The sequence below is a fragment of the Ruditapes philippinarum genome, unplaced genomic scaffold (assembly GCF_026571515.1).
Source record: "Ruditapes philippinarum isolate M1 unplaced genomic scaffold, ASM2657151v2 ctg5228_1_1_1_1, whole genome shotgun sequence".
Classification (NCBI taxonomy): Eukaryota; Metazoa; Mollusca; class Bivalvia; order Venerida; family Veneridae; genus Ruditapes; species Ruditapes philippinarum.
Window position 1 is genome coordinate 1 of NW_026859828.1, and position 16036 is coordinate 16036.

At 32.9% G+C, this 16036-nt stretch overlaps 1 protein-coding gene across 1 annotated transcript; it reads left to right on the forward strand.

Annotated features, from left to right (window-relative positions):
• Positions 1-12: 12 nt before the first annotated feature.
• On the forward strand, positions 13-10530 carry LOC132758034 (uncharacterized). Its single transcript, XM_060749552.1, has 2 exons — positions 13-1359; positions 10448-10530. The coding sequence occupies exon 1, from the start codon at positions 17-19 to the stop codon at positions 1064-1066; it is 1050 nt and encodes a 349-aa protein (XP_060605535.1). The 5' UTR covers positions 13-16; the 3' UTR covers positions 1067-1359; positions 10448-10530.
• Positions 10531-16036: the final 5506 nt, after the last annotated feature.

The window sequence follows — 16036 nt, forward strand, 5'->3', positions numbered from 1 at the left end:
CAAGATTTCATCATTAATGAAAATTGTCAACAACAAAACTACTTCAGTCAATTACAAAATCTGTGTCAACAAAATAAAGAACAACATAAAATCAATAATGATACAAAATAAAGGTATTTGTAATCTACAAGAAATTATCAGTTTGTTTACACTCTCTCACCTTCCACATATAGAGAAATTATACTATCAAAGTGACATTGTAGAAGAGGAAATAATGAGCTTGTTATTGAAGCCTTTAAAATGTTTAACTGTGAGTTCATGTAAATGGGAAAATCATCAATTTGTAGGAAAACGTTGCCGGCTGTCTGCAGAGATAAATGGAGGACTGGTAAAATTACAACACCTGGAGTGTTTATATATAGACTGTTTCACTATGACCCACGAGGTAATGGAGACATTGTTAAATTTCCTCACTAGTAAAAAATCAATGAAAGAAATAATATTGTACAGTTTAAACTGTAGTGATCATGATACTTCATGTAGGGGATTCAACCTTGACCTGTCTCAACATTCACAACTAAGAAATTTAGGATTGAGCTATATACCTGTGTCACAATTAAACATGGATGTATCATTGTTAGAGGAATGTATTGTAGGTGAATTATATAAACCTGGTGTTGTGTCATCTTATCTCAGTCAACTACCAGCAGCCAATAAACTACAAACATTTAGATGTGTTGATCTAAGATCTTCCAGTGACATAGAAACAATGTTACAAACAGTTCCATTGTTATATCATGTGAAATATGTTAGTTTGGTGAGAATGAATCTAGGTGAAAGATCATTAACACTGTCACCTCAAATGATCAATATTGAACGTGTTAACTTGTTTTATATTATAACAATGTCTTGTTCAGTGTTACATGATCTCATTACTGTTATAAACAAACTACCACATACAGTGACAGTAGGTATGGAAGGTTGTGATATAAAACCAGAAACAGAATTTGAAAACTTTAAAACATTTATAAAACAATCAGACAATTTTGTGGTCACATATGATGGCACCTTGAAGTCTGGAGTGTACCTGTTTGAGTTTAAAACATCAACAGCAAGTACTGAGTAACCTTAAATGAACTTGGAGAAACAATTTATAAATAGATTATGAGACTAATGACAGGTGAAATAGACATCATTTTATTTAATCAATATTCTCAGGTGAATGTTTTATAGTAAGGATATGAATGGAATGAAAAAAACATTTACGTTTTAAACTTCATACATATTTTAGTTAGATAGAAAACTATAACACTAAAGTGGCATTATTAAAACAAAGGAATTATTCTTTAAATGATGAACACACAATGGAAGTATCCTAATTTCAAATGATGATTGATCTTATATGTGGAAAGGTTACAGGTCAGTAGTTTTTACTCATATATTTTTACTGTATTTTAGCTAAGATTTGTAAAGTATTTATTTATTTGGATATCATTCTTTTAAAATTTAGAAATCAAGTATTTATGTAAGAATTTTAAAAATGGCATGAATCTAGCTTAAAGATACAGTCCATGCTCATCCTTGAGTAAAATATTTTTTTGCAAAAAAAATATTGAAATCTGTAGAATTCTTACTGAACATGTCTTCTTCAATAATAAAAGAACATATAAACCAGTTTTTTAATGACACTTTATATTCATAGTGTGTTTACTTAAAGTGTGTAGAATTTAAAGCATCACATATCTCAAAGACTTTGTGTAAAGCCAAAGCATCTTTATTTTATATTTATTAAGAGACTATGTGTATCAATTAGTATCAAATTTGTGCATTCATAACAGTATATGTTAAAGACCTTAAGCTAGTGTATGGAACGCCATAGCTGCCTTATATTTACTCTTATCAAGTCGTGATGTCCTTTGGATAAATGATGATGTCGTTTCTATAGAATATGGTGCTATGGTTTTGATAGATGGTGATGTTATTTTCATATATGGTGATGTCGTTCAGATAGATGGTGATGTAATTTAGATTTATGGTGCAGTCATGTTAAAAGACGGTGCTGTAAATTTGATAAATGGTGATCTCGTTTTGTAAGATGGTGCTGTGGTTTTTATAGAAGGTGCTGTTATTTTGATAAATGGTTATGTCGTTTCGTTAGATGGTGCTGTCGATTTGATAAATGGTTAGGTCGTTCTTTTAGTTGATGCTATGGTTGTTATAGATGGTGCTGTAATTTTGATAAATGGTTATGTCGTTTTGTTAGATGGTGCTGTGGTTGTTATAGATGGTGATGTTATTTTCATATATGGTGATGTCGTTCAGATAGATGGTGATGTAATTTAGATATATGGTGCAGTCATGTTAAAAGACGGTGCTGTGAATTTGATAAATGGTTATCTCGTTTTGTTAGATGGTGCTGTGGTTGTTATAGATAGTGCTGTAATTTTGATAAATGGTTATGTCGATTTGTTAGATTGTGCTGTAATTTTGATAAATGGTTATGTCGTTTTGTTAGATGGTGCTGTGGTTGTTACAGATGGTGCTATAATTTTGATAAATGGTTATGTCGTTTTGTAAGATGGTGCTGTGGATTTGATAAATGGTTAGGTCGTCCTTTTAGTTGATGCAATGGTTGTTATAGATGGTGCAGTAATTTTGATAAATGGTTATGTCGTTTTGTAAGATGGTCCTGTGGTATTTATATATGGTACTGTAATTTTGATAAATGGTTATGTCGTTTTGTTAGATGGTGCTGTGGTTGTTATAGATGGTGCTGTTATTTTGATAAATGGTTATCTCGTTTTGTTAGATGGTGCTGTGGTTGTTATAGATAGGGCTGTAATTTTGATAAATGGTTATGTCGTTTTGTAAGATGGTGCTGTGGTTGTTATAAATGGTGCTGTAATTTTGATAAATGGTTATGTGGATTTGTTAGATGGTGCTGTCGATTTGATAAATGGTAAGGTCGTTCTTTTAGTTGATGCTATGGTTGTTAAAGATGGTGCCCTAATTTTGATAAATGGTTATGTCGTTTTGTAAGATGGTGCTGTGGATTTGATAAATGGTTAGGTCGTCCTTTTAGTTGATGTAATGGTTGTTATAGATGGTGCAGTAATTTTGATAAATGGTTATGTTGTTTTGTAAGATGGCCCTGTGGTATTTATATATGGTACTGTAATTTTGATAAATGGTTATGTCGATTTGTTAGATGGTGCTGTAATTTTGATAAATGGTTATCTCGTTTCAATAGACCGTGCTATGGATTTGATAAATGGTGAGGTGGTTTTAATCAATAGTTCTGTGTTTTTGATAAATGGTAATGTCGTTTTGAAATGCTGTTATGCCGTTTGGTATATGGTTATACTGTTTTGGTATATGGTGTTGTCATTTTATACATGGTGCTGTGATTTTTGTACATGGTGATGTCTTTCTGAACTGTGGAGATGGTCATTTACTTATTTCTGAGAAAAATATGGCGAAACCTCCTTTAACCCTTTACCTCATAATTATAGACGTGTTTTGCAAATGACGGCTTGTAGACCCCCTCCCCTTTTTGAGGCATTAAACAGTGAAAAAATGTCCTATTTAGGCCCTAGACACTGTTTTTCGTTTGAGAAATGTTGTTAAAAAAGTGACCATTTTTTCGGCGCCGCCCCCATCAAAATGGTACATCAAGGGGATGTGCCCTCTTCTGTTTTGTTTTTTTTTTGGGGGGGGGGGGGGTTGAAGTAGGCAACAGTCGCCCTCATCGCCAAGAAAATTTTGGACATGTGACAGGCTAAAATAGCCTCAGGTCGATCGTAAGGTAACGTGTAACCAACGCTGAAAAGCCTTTAGCTCCATCTCATTCCATTGAGAAGTTGCAGCACTTTGAACTTAGTTTGTTTTGATGGAAAGAAAAACAATGCAAAAAAGTGATTTTTTGGCAATTTTTGAGACGTCCCCTGTTGCCAATGTTACAGGAAATTTAAGACACAGGCTATTGTCCAGTCAACACTTGTGCCAATTTTCATCAGTATCAAAGCATTTTTCATAGTTCCATAGCAGTTGAACTTGTAACAGGAGGCTTTTCAATGAAAACGGCCATTTTTCACAATATGCTCATGAAGGACAGAGTTAAATGTTTTTCTCTGAGATTGATAAATTAAAATAAAAATTGAAATGTTTAACTGATGAAAAACAATGGAAGCAGTTTTGAAAAAACCTTTTACTTGTGGACATTTTTTGAATATGAAAAGATCATGCCTGATTTTGTCTGCAAGTTATCTATACAGGAAATGAAATACTTTAGAATAAATAACAGTCAAGATATGATGAAACTCAGATTAGAGTGTATAAAAGTTGGCGAAAAACAAAGGTCTCCATAACTTAAAATAACCGATCAAAATGTTCCAGTAAACAAACAGGTCATCTATAAATAGATCATCATCATCGTAATAAAAAATAACAGAACCATACATCAAAATAGTATCACCATGTATAAAAAGAACATTACCACATAGCAAAATAGTATAACCATTTATAAAAAGAACATCATCGTACATCAGAATAGTATGACCATTTATAAAAAGAACATCACCATACATTAAAATAGTATCGTCATTTATAAATAGAACATCACCATATATCAAAATAGTATAACCATTTATAAAAACAACATCACCATATAGCAAAATTACATCACCATTTATAAAAATCAAAGCACAGAAGGCGCTGAATTTGTTTGGGTCTCAGAATGTAAGAAAGGTGCAGGTTGTGAGATTATATGTATAGTGCCACCAATGCTTATGGAACGCCATAGCTGCCTTATATTCACTCTTATCAAGTCGTGATGTCCTTTGGATAAATGGTGATGTCGTTTTATAGATGGTGCTATGGTTTTGATAAATGGTGATGTTATTTTCATATATGGTGATGTCGTTCAGATAGATGATCATGTAATCTACATATATGGTGCAGTCATGTTATAAACGGTGCAGTGATTTTGATATATAGTGATGTCATTTTAATAAATGGTGCTGTGATTTCAATACTTGGTTAAGTCTATATTGAAATATTGTGCTGTAGCACTGATCGATGGTGATGTCGTTTTTACATATGGTGATGTCGTTTTGATAAATGGCGAAGTCGAATTGATAGATGATGCTGTAGTTTTGTTAAACGGTGTTGTGAGTTTTAATGATGTTGCTTGTAATTTTGATACCTGGTGATGTCGTTTCAATAGACGGTGCTGTGAATTGGATAAATGGTTAACTCGTTTTGTAAGATGGTGCTGTCGATTTGATAAATGGTTATCTCGCTTTGTAAGATGGGGCTGTGGTTGTTATAGATGGTGCTGTAATTTTGATAAATGGTTATGTCGTTTTGTTAGATGGTGATGTGGTTTTTTATAGATGGTGCTGTTATTTTGATAAGTTGTTATGTCGTTTTGTTAGATGGTGCTGTGATTTTTATAGATGGTGCTGTTATTTTGATAAATGGTTATGTCATTTTGTTAGATGGTGCTGTCGATTTGATAAATGGTTATGTCATTTTGTTAGATGGTGCTGTGATATGTATAGATGGTGCTGTAATTTTGATAAATGGTGATGTCGTTTTGTTTAGATGGTGCTATTTATAGATGGTGCTGTAATTTTGATAAATGGTTATGTCGTTTTGTTAGATGGTGCTGTAATTTTGTCGTTTCAATAAACTTTACCCCTTATAGACGATAATTTGACGGCTTTTCGACCTCCCCCCCCTCTTCATTTTGTGATTGGTGCCTCACTATAGGCAGTGTACGGATATAAAAGTTGCATATACTCAATATAACTCTCCTTGTCACCACATCACGGTACTCTTTAGAAGGTTTGACTGTTATGAGAAATGGTGTGTTAAAGTGTGACCTACTTATTTTTTGGCGCCTATCGCCTACTCATCAAATTTGAGTCATCAAAGGTGGATAGTTCTCTAGAAGAGGGGATGTGTCCCCCTCATCTATCAAAGAAATTTTGACAGTTGTGACTAGTGACTAAAATGGCTCTATGTTCGAATCGCTAAAAAAGGATAACACATAACCACGCTGATAAATAAAAGCCTATTTGCTCTATCTCAATCCATGAGAGTTGCAGCACTTTGAAGTTAGTTTTTGATGAAAAAAAAAACAATGCAAAATAGTGATTTTTGGCAATTTTGAGACGTTCCCCCTTTGCCAATTTTACAGGAAATTTAAGATTGAGCATGCTGTTACATGTACAGAGGCTATTGTCCAGTCAACATTTGTGCTAATTTTCATCAGTATCGAAGCATTTTTCATAGTTCCATAGCAATTTGAACTTTTAACAGGAGGTTTTCCAATGAAAACGGCCATTTTTGACAATTTGCTCATCAAGGAAAGGGTTAAATGTTTTTCTCTGAGATTAATAAATTAAAATTAAAGTTGAAATGTTTAAGTGGTGGAAAACAAGGGAAGCAATTTTGAAAAACCTTGGAATGGGTAACTTGTGGACAATGTTTGAAAATGAAAGGATCACGCCTGATTTTGTCTGCAAATTATCTATGCAGGAAATGAAATATTTGGGGATAAATAACAGTCAAGATGTGATAAAGCTCAGATAAGAGTGTATAGAATTTGGCGCAAAAACGTCTCCATTTTTTAAAATAACCAATCACAATGTTCCGATAAACAAACAGGTCATCTATAAATAGTTCATCATCATCGTAATAAAAAATCACAGAACCATACATCAAAATAGTATCACCATGTATAAACAGAACATCACCACATAGCAAAATAGTATAACCATTTATAAAAGAACATCATCATGTAGCAAATAGTATAACCATTTATAAAAACAAACATCACCATACATCAAAATAGTATAACCATTTATAAAAAGAACATCACCATATATCAAAATAGTATAACCATTTATTAAAACAACATCACCATACATCAAAAAAAGTATAACCATTTATAAAAACAACATCACCATACAGCAAAATAGTATAACCATTTATAAAAAACAACATCACCATACATCAAAATAGTATAACCATTTATAAAAACACCATCACCATACAGCAAAATTACAGCACTATTTATAAAAAACAACATAACCATTGATAAAAACAAACATCACCATATAGCAAAATTACAGCACCATTTATAAAAACAACAGCACCATATATAAAATGACAACACCAGGTACCAAAGTGACACCACCATATATCAAAACGAGCTCACCATTTATCATTACTGCATCACCATGTATCAAAACAACAGCACCATATATATAATTACATAACCATAATCAAAATGACAAAACCAGCTAACAAAACCACAGCACCATCTGTCAAAACGACATCACCATTTATCAAAACCACAGCACCATTTATTGAAACTACAGCACCACCTGTCAAAACGACATCACCATTTATCAAAACCACAGCACCATTTAATTAAACTACAGCACCATCTGTCAAAACGACAGCACCATTTATTGAAACTACAGCACCATTTACTTAAACTACAGCACCATTTATCAAAACCACAGCACCATTTATTAAAACCACAGCACCATTTACTTAAACTACAGCACCATCTGTCAAAACGACAGCACCATTTATTGAAACCACAGCACCATTTACTTAAACTACAGCACCATTTATCAAAACAACAGCACCATTTATTGAAACTACAGCACCACCTGTCAAAACGACATCACCATTTATCAAAACCACAGCACCTTTTACTTAAACTACAGCACCATCTGTCAAAACGACATCACCATTTATCAAAACCACAGCACCATTTATAAAATCCACAGCACCATTTATCAAAACCACAGCACCATTTTACTTAAACTACAGCACCATCTGTCAAAACGACATCACCATTTATCAAAACGACATCACCATTTATCAAAACCACAGCACCATTTACTTAAACTACAGCACCATCTGTCAAAACGACAGCACCATTTATTGAAACTACAGCACCATTTACTTAAACTACAGCACCATTTATCAAAACCACAGCACCATTTATCAAAACCACAGCACCATTTACTTAAACTACAGCACCATCTGTCAAAACGACAGCACCATTTATTGAAACCACAGCACCATTTACTTAAACTACAGCACCATTTATCAAAAACCACAACACCATTTATTGAAACTACAGCACCACCTGTCAAAACGACATCACCATTTATCAAAACCACAGCACCATTTACTTAAACTACAGCAGCATCTGTCAAAACGACATCACCATTTATCAAAACCACAGCAACATTTATAAAATCCACAGCACCATTTATTTAAACTACAGCACCATCTGTCAAAACGACATCACCATTTATCAAAACCACAGCACTATTTACTTAAACTACAGCACCATCTGTCAAAACGACATCACCATTTATCAAAACCACAGCACCAATTATTAAATCCACAGCACCATTTATGTAAACTACAGCACCAGCTGTCAAAACGACATCACCATTCATCAAAACCACAGCACCATTTACTTAAACTACAGCACCATCTGTCAAAACGACATCACCATTTATCAAATCCACAGCACCATTTATTAAATCCACAGCACCATTTATTTAAACTACAGCACCATCTGTCAAAACAACATCACCATTTATCAAAACCACAGCACCATTTACCCAAACTACAGCACCATCTGTCAAAACGACATCACCATTTATCAAAACCACAGCACCATTTATTAAATCCACAGCACCATTTATTTAAACTACAACACCATCTGTCAAAACGACATCACCATTTATCAAAACCACAGCACCATTTACTTAAACAACAGGACTATCTATCACAACTACATCACCCTTTATTAAAACCACATAACCATTTATCAGAACCACGGCACTATCTGTCAAAAGGACATGACCACTTTAGAAGTGTTTATATAAGGCAGCTATGGCGTTCCATAAATGCTTCCCAGCGTTTTAATTGTAGTAAATTGGCTATAAGACTAATTGCAACACTGATATTCAATCCAATGTTTATTTGACTTTAACAATATGAAAAAAAATGAGTTACCTTTACTGGGATTTGAACTCCAGACCTCTCGCTTCCTAAGCGAGCCCGAAAACCCTTCAGCCACGGTGAATTTATATGTGAACGGGCTGAAGAAAACCATATTATTCTAAATTAGGGCTTGTAACGACTTTAACTGTTGTTTAACACAGATGTAAATAATCCTGGAGCTTACTATAAGCATTTATAAATATTTATAAAGAATCAAAGGGCTGCAAGTTCTGTGGTATTTTCTGATCTTTGCAATCTAAATCGTACTGTATATCTGTATGCATTTTCCTGTATAGGTTTATTTTTATGCATTATAATTCATTTTGCAAGGCACCAGAGTTTGATACATACGGAATTCTGCATAACTAGAGTTGCATCAAAAAATCATTTTATGTTCATTTTTTTACGACAGTCACACTTTATCCTTGCATATCATGGCTACTTCCTTAACAAAAACACTTAAAAAAGAATTTAACAACAAAAAAAGTTTCCTCGACTGGGATTCGAACTCGAGACCTCTCACTCACTAAGCGAGCGCGTTACCACTGTACCACGGAGAAGTTATACACAGAAAGTCTGAATAATATCAAGTGTTTCTAAATTTAGAACTTCCTTTGCATTTCGGGTTTGTAATCCTTATTAATTTCGAGGTATTTTGTTCAGGGTAAACCTGTTGTTTAAAATTGAAGTAAATATTTTAGCGAAAATCCTCTCGCCCAAACAGTCCGACATGTAGAATCTATATATTCCACTATTATTCAAACTACAGCACCATCTGTCAAAACGACATAACCATTTATAAAAACCACAGCACCACTTATTAAATCCACAGCACCATTTATTTTAACTACAGCACCATCTTTCAAAACGACATAACCATTTATCAAAACCACAACACCATTTATCAAATCCACTGCACCATCTGTCAAAACGACATAACCATTTATCAAAACCACAGCACCATTGATTAAATCCACAGCACCATTTATTTTAACTACAGCACCATCTTTCAAAACGACATAACCATTTATCAAAACCACTGCACCATTTATTAAATCCACAGCACCATCTGTCAAAACGACATAACCATTTATCAAAACCACAGCACCATTTATTAAATCCACATCACCATTTATTAAATCCACATCACCATTTATTTAAACTACAGCACCATCTTTCAAAACGACATAACCATTTTTAAAAACCACAGGACCATTTATTTAAACTACAGGACCATCTATCACAACGACATCACCATTTATTAAAACCACATAACCATTTATCAGAACCACAGCACTATCTGTCAAAAGGACATGACCACTTTAGAAGTGTTTATATAAGGCAGCTACGGCGTTCCATACTAGTGCACTATACACACACTGTAAAACAGTACAGTAACTTATAAAATTGAGTACAGCAATTAAAACTTTATTTACAGTGAACATGTTTTTCTTGGTTTCAGTGCATTTAAAAGATATCATGTACATGCACTACTCAAACTGTGACCTAGCTTTTCTACAAACCAAGTAAGTCATTTGTACATGTACCTCTATTTGCTTTTTTTGTCCAATAGTAAATAATGTAAAAATGAAACAACACAGTGTATATGCTTTGCACAATTTTAGCTCGACTGTTGACAGAAAAAAGCAGAGTACTTTTAATCGCCATCATTTTTGTCAATCAAAACTTTAATTTAGTCCATTACCCAACATTTTCAAAGTTTAAGGTATCAATATGAAACCTGGAAAGCTTATTTATCATGACAAGGTTCTATTGTTAGAAAAGGGGCATAACTCTGAAATTTATTATTTGGAGTTATGCCCTTTTCAACTTACTTTTCATTCAAAGGTGGTTTTTAACATAGGTGTTTGGCGCGTTGCTTGGTCACAACCCCCGGGCCCCCCCCACCCCCTCACCCCTCTACAACCCTCCTGCCTCTCAAAAGTATGTAAACTGCAGTATTTTTTATTTGTAGCATGTTTTAATATTTGGTATATGCTTTTAATAAAAAAAGTATGCATATATATTTAGTACTAAATATTTATATATCAATTTTTTTTTGGGGGGGGGGATGAAGGAAATTGTTTAAAAGCATATACCAAATAGAGTGGGTGAGGGGGGCGGGGGTAGTGACAAATCAACACGCCAAACACCTATGGATTTTAATAGGTTTTTAAGCATATTAAGACAATACTATTTTGGTGTCGCATATGTAAGTTCCTATATCAGAAATTCTTTACCTGTTCCTGACTGATTCAGTTAGATATTTCATATGTAAACACAAAGATTAAATTGTACTCTATAGTTAGGATGTAATAATTGTTTAGGATGCTACGTTTAATGTCTTTGCATCTTGAAAATAAAGCTTGCAATTTTCTTTATTTCAGGGGATGATTGATCTTTAAACCAGAAATATCTTTGAAAGTCCACTGGGTTTGTCATGACGGCGCAATTTTTGTCTGCGGTGATGAGTGTGATAAATTGGTTTATTTTAGAATTGTGATAATGATTTAAACATTTTATGGATGTTACTGATTTGTTAAACAGTTATGGTAATGAGCCAATCGTGTAGATGCCAAAAACTACAATTTGGTGCATTCATTGGATGGCAGACCTTGATCTTCAACGAAAATAGAAGCTAATTGAAATACAAAATTTACATTCATCAGTGAATTCCTTGAAGTAAAGAAGGAAGCGTGTGGTGTATGGTGTGTTCAGAAGTTTAAGTATCAGTATAGAATCATGATGATAATAAATTACCGTGAATCAAAGGTGTTTAAAAGTTTATTTTATGATTTTTTTTCTATATAAATGTTACTCCGACATACACTAGTATATTGTAAAAGTTTTATCATAGATATTATATTGATATTAATATATTATAACTGTCCTGTGAGAGAAACTTGCAGCCTGACCGGTGAGATAAACTTGCAGCCTGACCGGTGAGATAATTTTTCAGCCTGACCGAGACACAAACACAGTACCTTCGATATAACATTCTGCAGCACTGCCGTATGACCTTGCCGATCACTTGCACTTTGCCTTTAGTTCTTGTTTTAGTTCTATACAGAAACTTTACGTTTGTTATTATAGTAATGATATCAGGGATTTAGAATTTATTGTGATTATAATATTTCTTTATCCACGAAGTCCACGCATAAACTTGAATAGACAAGTTGAATCATAGTCTATTATGAATCAATTGTAAATATTATCACATTCATCATACTATGTATATAATATCTTGAAATGTGTTCATCTTTTATGACTGTTATCTCAGGAAAGCATTATTTTGCACAGAAATATTTAATGTTGTATATTATCATATTCATTGATGATTCAAATATTTTCATCTTAATATCAGGATTTTTTTGTATCATATACTCGGTGTATTTTTTTAATTATAGGTTTTGCTTTTATTATTTTGTATGTGCTTACTAGTAATAATTGACTTTATTTCAAAGTTTAATGTTTGAAATGAAAACATTATTGCAACATATTAAATCATGTCACAATTATAGCAATGCCATTATTGAATGGATTTGAACATAATGTAGCTCTGTTTTACAGTATTTTAAAGTGTTTGTACGAATTCCTATTTAACATTCATTTATTATTATTATAATTGTTAACTTTCAAATACATCTCACAGAGTAAAGTGATGGCAAAATTAGATTTTTGTTCTGACTTTAACAAACATTTATATGGTACAGTTTAAAACAAACGTATTCATTTGAAGTCAAGAAACTGATATATTAAGATTTAACAATGTTATAGATATTTTCATTGTTGATACTATGTTTATATGTATGCTTATTTATAACTGTTTGATTTTATTTATTGATAATTTATAGAGGATATTCAAGTTTGTTCTATAAATACACGATTTATTTTCATCGAGTGGTAAATATTTCATGAGTGGCGGCAGTCACAAATGAAATGTGGTAATTTTCATGCGACAAGATGAAAATAAATCATGTAGTTATAGAAAAAACTTGAATTTTCTATTTATTACATACAGTTTACTCTTTTTTGACATTAAAATTTGAAAGACTTTCCCTTTAGTTTTGTGTACTGGCAGAATTTAAAAGAAAGTAGTCCGGCAAAACATCAGTGAAAATACGGAAAATATGTTTTACTGCAGTGAAAAATAATTTATTCAATGAAAATACGGAAAAAATGAAAATACGCATTTTATTTCATCAATATTTCTCAATATTTCATTAATAAGTATGTAATAAATGTAAATACTTGAAATTGCCATTTTAACTAACAAATTTGGCTGCTGAACTTGTGCATTACAAAAATTGATTGTAACGGGAGATATATCTCTTTGCTAATTTAGCAATTACCGGTATAGTAACAAGCAACACAATATATTATTCAATTAACCATTTAAAGATCCTGTATGTTGTAATTAAGGATGTAACAACAATTAAGTGAAATTTTATTTATGTGTATAATCTTTCTTCTAGAATATATTCAAAACATCAAAGAATATGTTAAATATGTACTGCAAAAGTTTATACGCTTTATAAGTAATCATTGAAATACATGCATTCATTTCTTATTGAAATATTTTGATTAGACTTTTTCAAAAATTAAATTTCCTATTACCTCCCTTCATTTACGTGAAATCTTAATTCGGTTATATCTTTACATATAATGCTTTTTGGAACTTACAATATTGATAAATCTTCATTTGAGCATCATATTTATGATATAAGACCATAAACAATTGAGTAACAGGATCTTTAAACAGGGGCGGATTTGGAATACGGTTAGCTGTGGGGGAATTGGGGCTTACATCTGGGAGAAATATTTTGACAAAAACAACAGAAAACAATATGACAGGCGAAAAAGTGTGCACGTGTTTGACAATTAAGCCAGAATATTGTACATGTAAGTAAGAGAACATTACTAGGGTTATCACTATTAAGCAATTTTACCGAACATTCTTTCAGAACAAGATTAGCAATAGTTTCTTCTTTGAATATTGAATGAGAAGAGAGGTAACTCTGTAAGTGATATTGGAAATCCTTGCAGAGTTGCCTCCCTTCTACTATCAGTCTCTTGTAATTTAGTGCACATTTGTAAAATGATGTAATTGAATTATTTTATATAATACTATGTATGGATGGTGTTAAATAAAGTTTATAATAAATAAAGTTAATAATATAAGCATGTTTTACTTGTATTACATTGATCAATTAAGCTTAAATGAAGAATAAATGTATGTGTGGGAGGGATGTTTTCTCCCATATACTGAGAAAATTTTCAAATCTGATGTTGAAATGGTGTTATTTCCTTGACTTTCTAGTGCTTTTTATGTTACTGATAGTTTCCGAGAAAAAACATCCTAACAAAACGTTTAACCAGGACGAAAAAGGGGCATAACTTTGCAAAAAATAATTTAGGATTACATTCCCTTTTGAAACATGTATAGGAAATTTTTAATAGTTTCAGAAAAAATGGACCTTAGCGAAAAAAATAACCAACATCGTCGAAAAGTGGAGCTAAAGCATATTTTTTTTTATTCTATTACAGATCTCCTATAATAGACTACTTCCCTTTAACAATTGAATTTCATTGAAACGATATATAATAAGGTTTTTTTCAACCTGTGGGGAAATTGTCTTCTTTAAAAAGCTATTCTAGGAAGACTATTGGCAAACTAGAATCAAATACCCGGTAGAACATTAAATCACAAAAAATACTGTTGAAGAAAATAACTCGACCAATCCGTTTTATCTCCGAGATTCATTTTAAAGGGTGAATTCTGTTTTGAAAATGAGTTTTCAGTTTCTTTAATAACTTCCCGGAAACATTTTATGTTATGTTTAAAGCAAAATATATTCCCCTGTTCAATTAACTAATTAATATAAGCTATATGCAATGGCCTGGACTTAAAAGTATACAAGCATTGACACATGAATATTTATATTCATCGGTAATAATTTTGTACTTCAGAATGCAAACCTCACATATTCGATCATTTGATTAATATTAATTCTTGAGGCGCTGGTTCGATCTTCTAGCGAGTTGAAAGTTCTCCGTTACCATGGTTACAATACATCGCGGGCATTGAGTTTAATGGTCATTTGTCTTTCATCGCTGATTCAGCAATCATGTTGGGAATAGTAGCCGGTCAATTGAGCAGAAGTTGTTTATCACTGAGAGCCGGTAAGGTGGGTCACATGCCGAGATATGTCCGAAAATCTGGTATAATAGGCTTTAAAAAAACACACAGAAACAAACAAACAAACATAAAGATTATGGTACACTATGTGCATTATCACCTTGGTATCATATAAAATGGAACTTCTGATATATAACGAAATTTTAAAATATTTGAGCAAAAGGGTACGGAATGCCGTTAGGGCCACCGCCTATAAATGGTTTGATCTGAAACGCGATACTCGACAGTACGATGGTGAAAACACGAAATCACGAAACTACGATGGTGAAAACACGATAGTACGATGATGAAAACGCGATAGTACGATGATGAAAACGCGATAGTACGATGATGAAAACACGACAGTACGATGGTGAAAACGCGATAGTACGATGATGAAAACACGACAGGACGATGATGAAAACGCGATAGTACGATGGTGAAAACACGATAGTACGATGATGAAAACACGACAGTACGATGATGAAAACTCGAAATCACGAAATTACGATGGTGAAAACGCGACAGTACGATGGTGAAAACACGATAGTTTATCGCGTTTTCATCATCGTAGTATCGTACTGTCGCGTTTTCATCATCGTACTTTCGCGTTTTCATCATCGTACTTTCGCATTTTCACCATCGTAGTTTCGTGATTTCGCGATTTCACCATCGTACTATCGACTATCGCGTTTGAGATCAACACATTCATAGGCAATGGCCCTAACGGCATTCCGTAAAATGGTCCGAATTCTAGCTAGCCATTAAAGGACACTATTTCATTCCTTTTTACGATGTTGGTAACCTGTAATTTAAGTAAATCCCTCTACCATGTCATCTCGCTCACAGTCCCAATAGTAAGCATGTATGTGT

Coding starts and splice junctions, on each gene's coding strand:
- LOC132758034 (XM_060749552.1), top strand. CDS start 17: ATGAAAATTGTCAACAACAAAACTACTTCAGTCAATTACAAAATCTGT.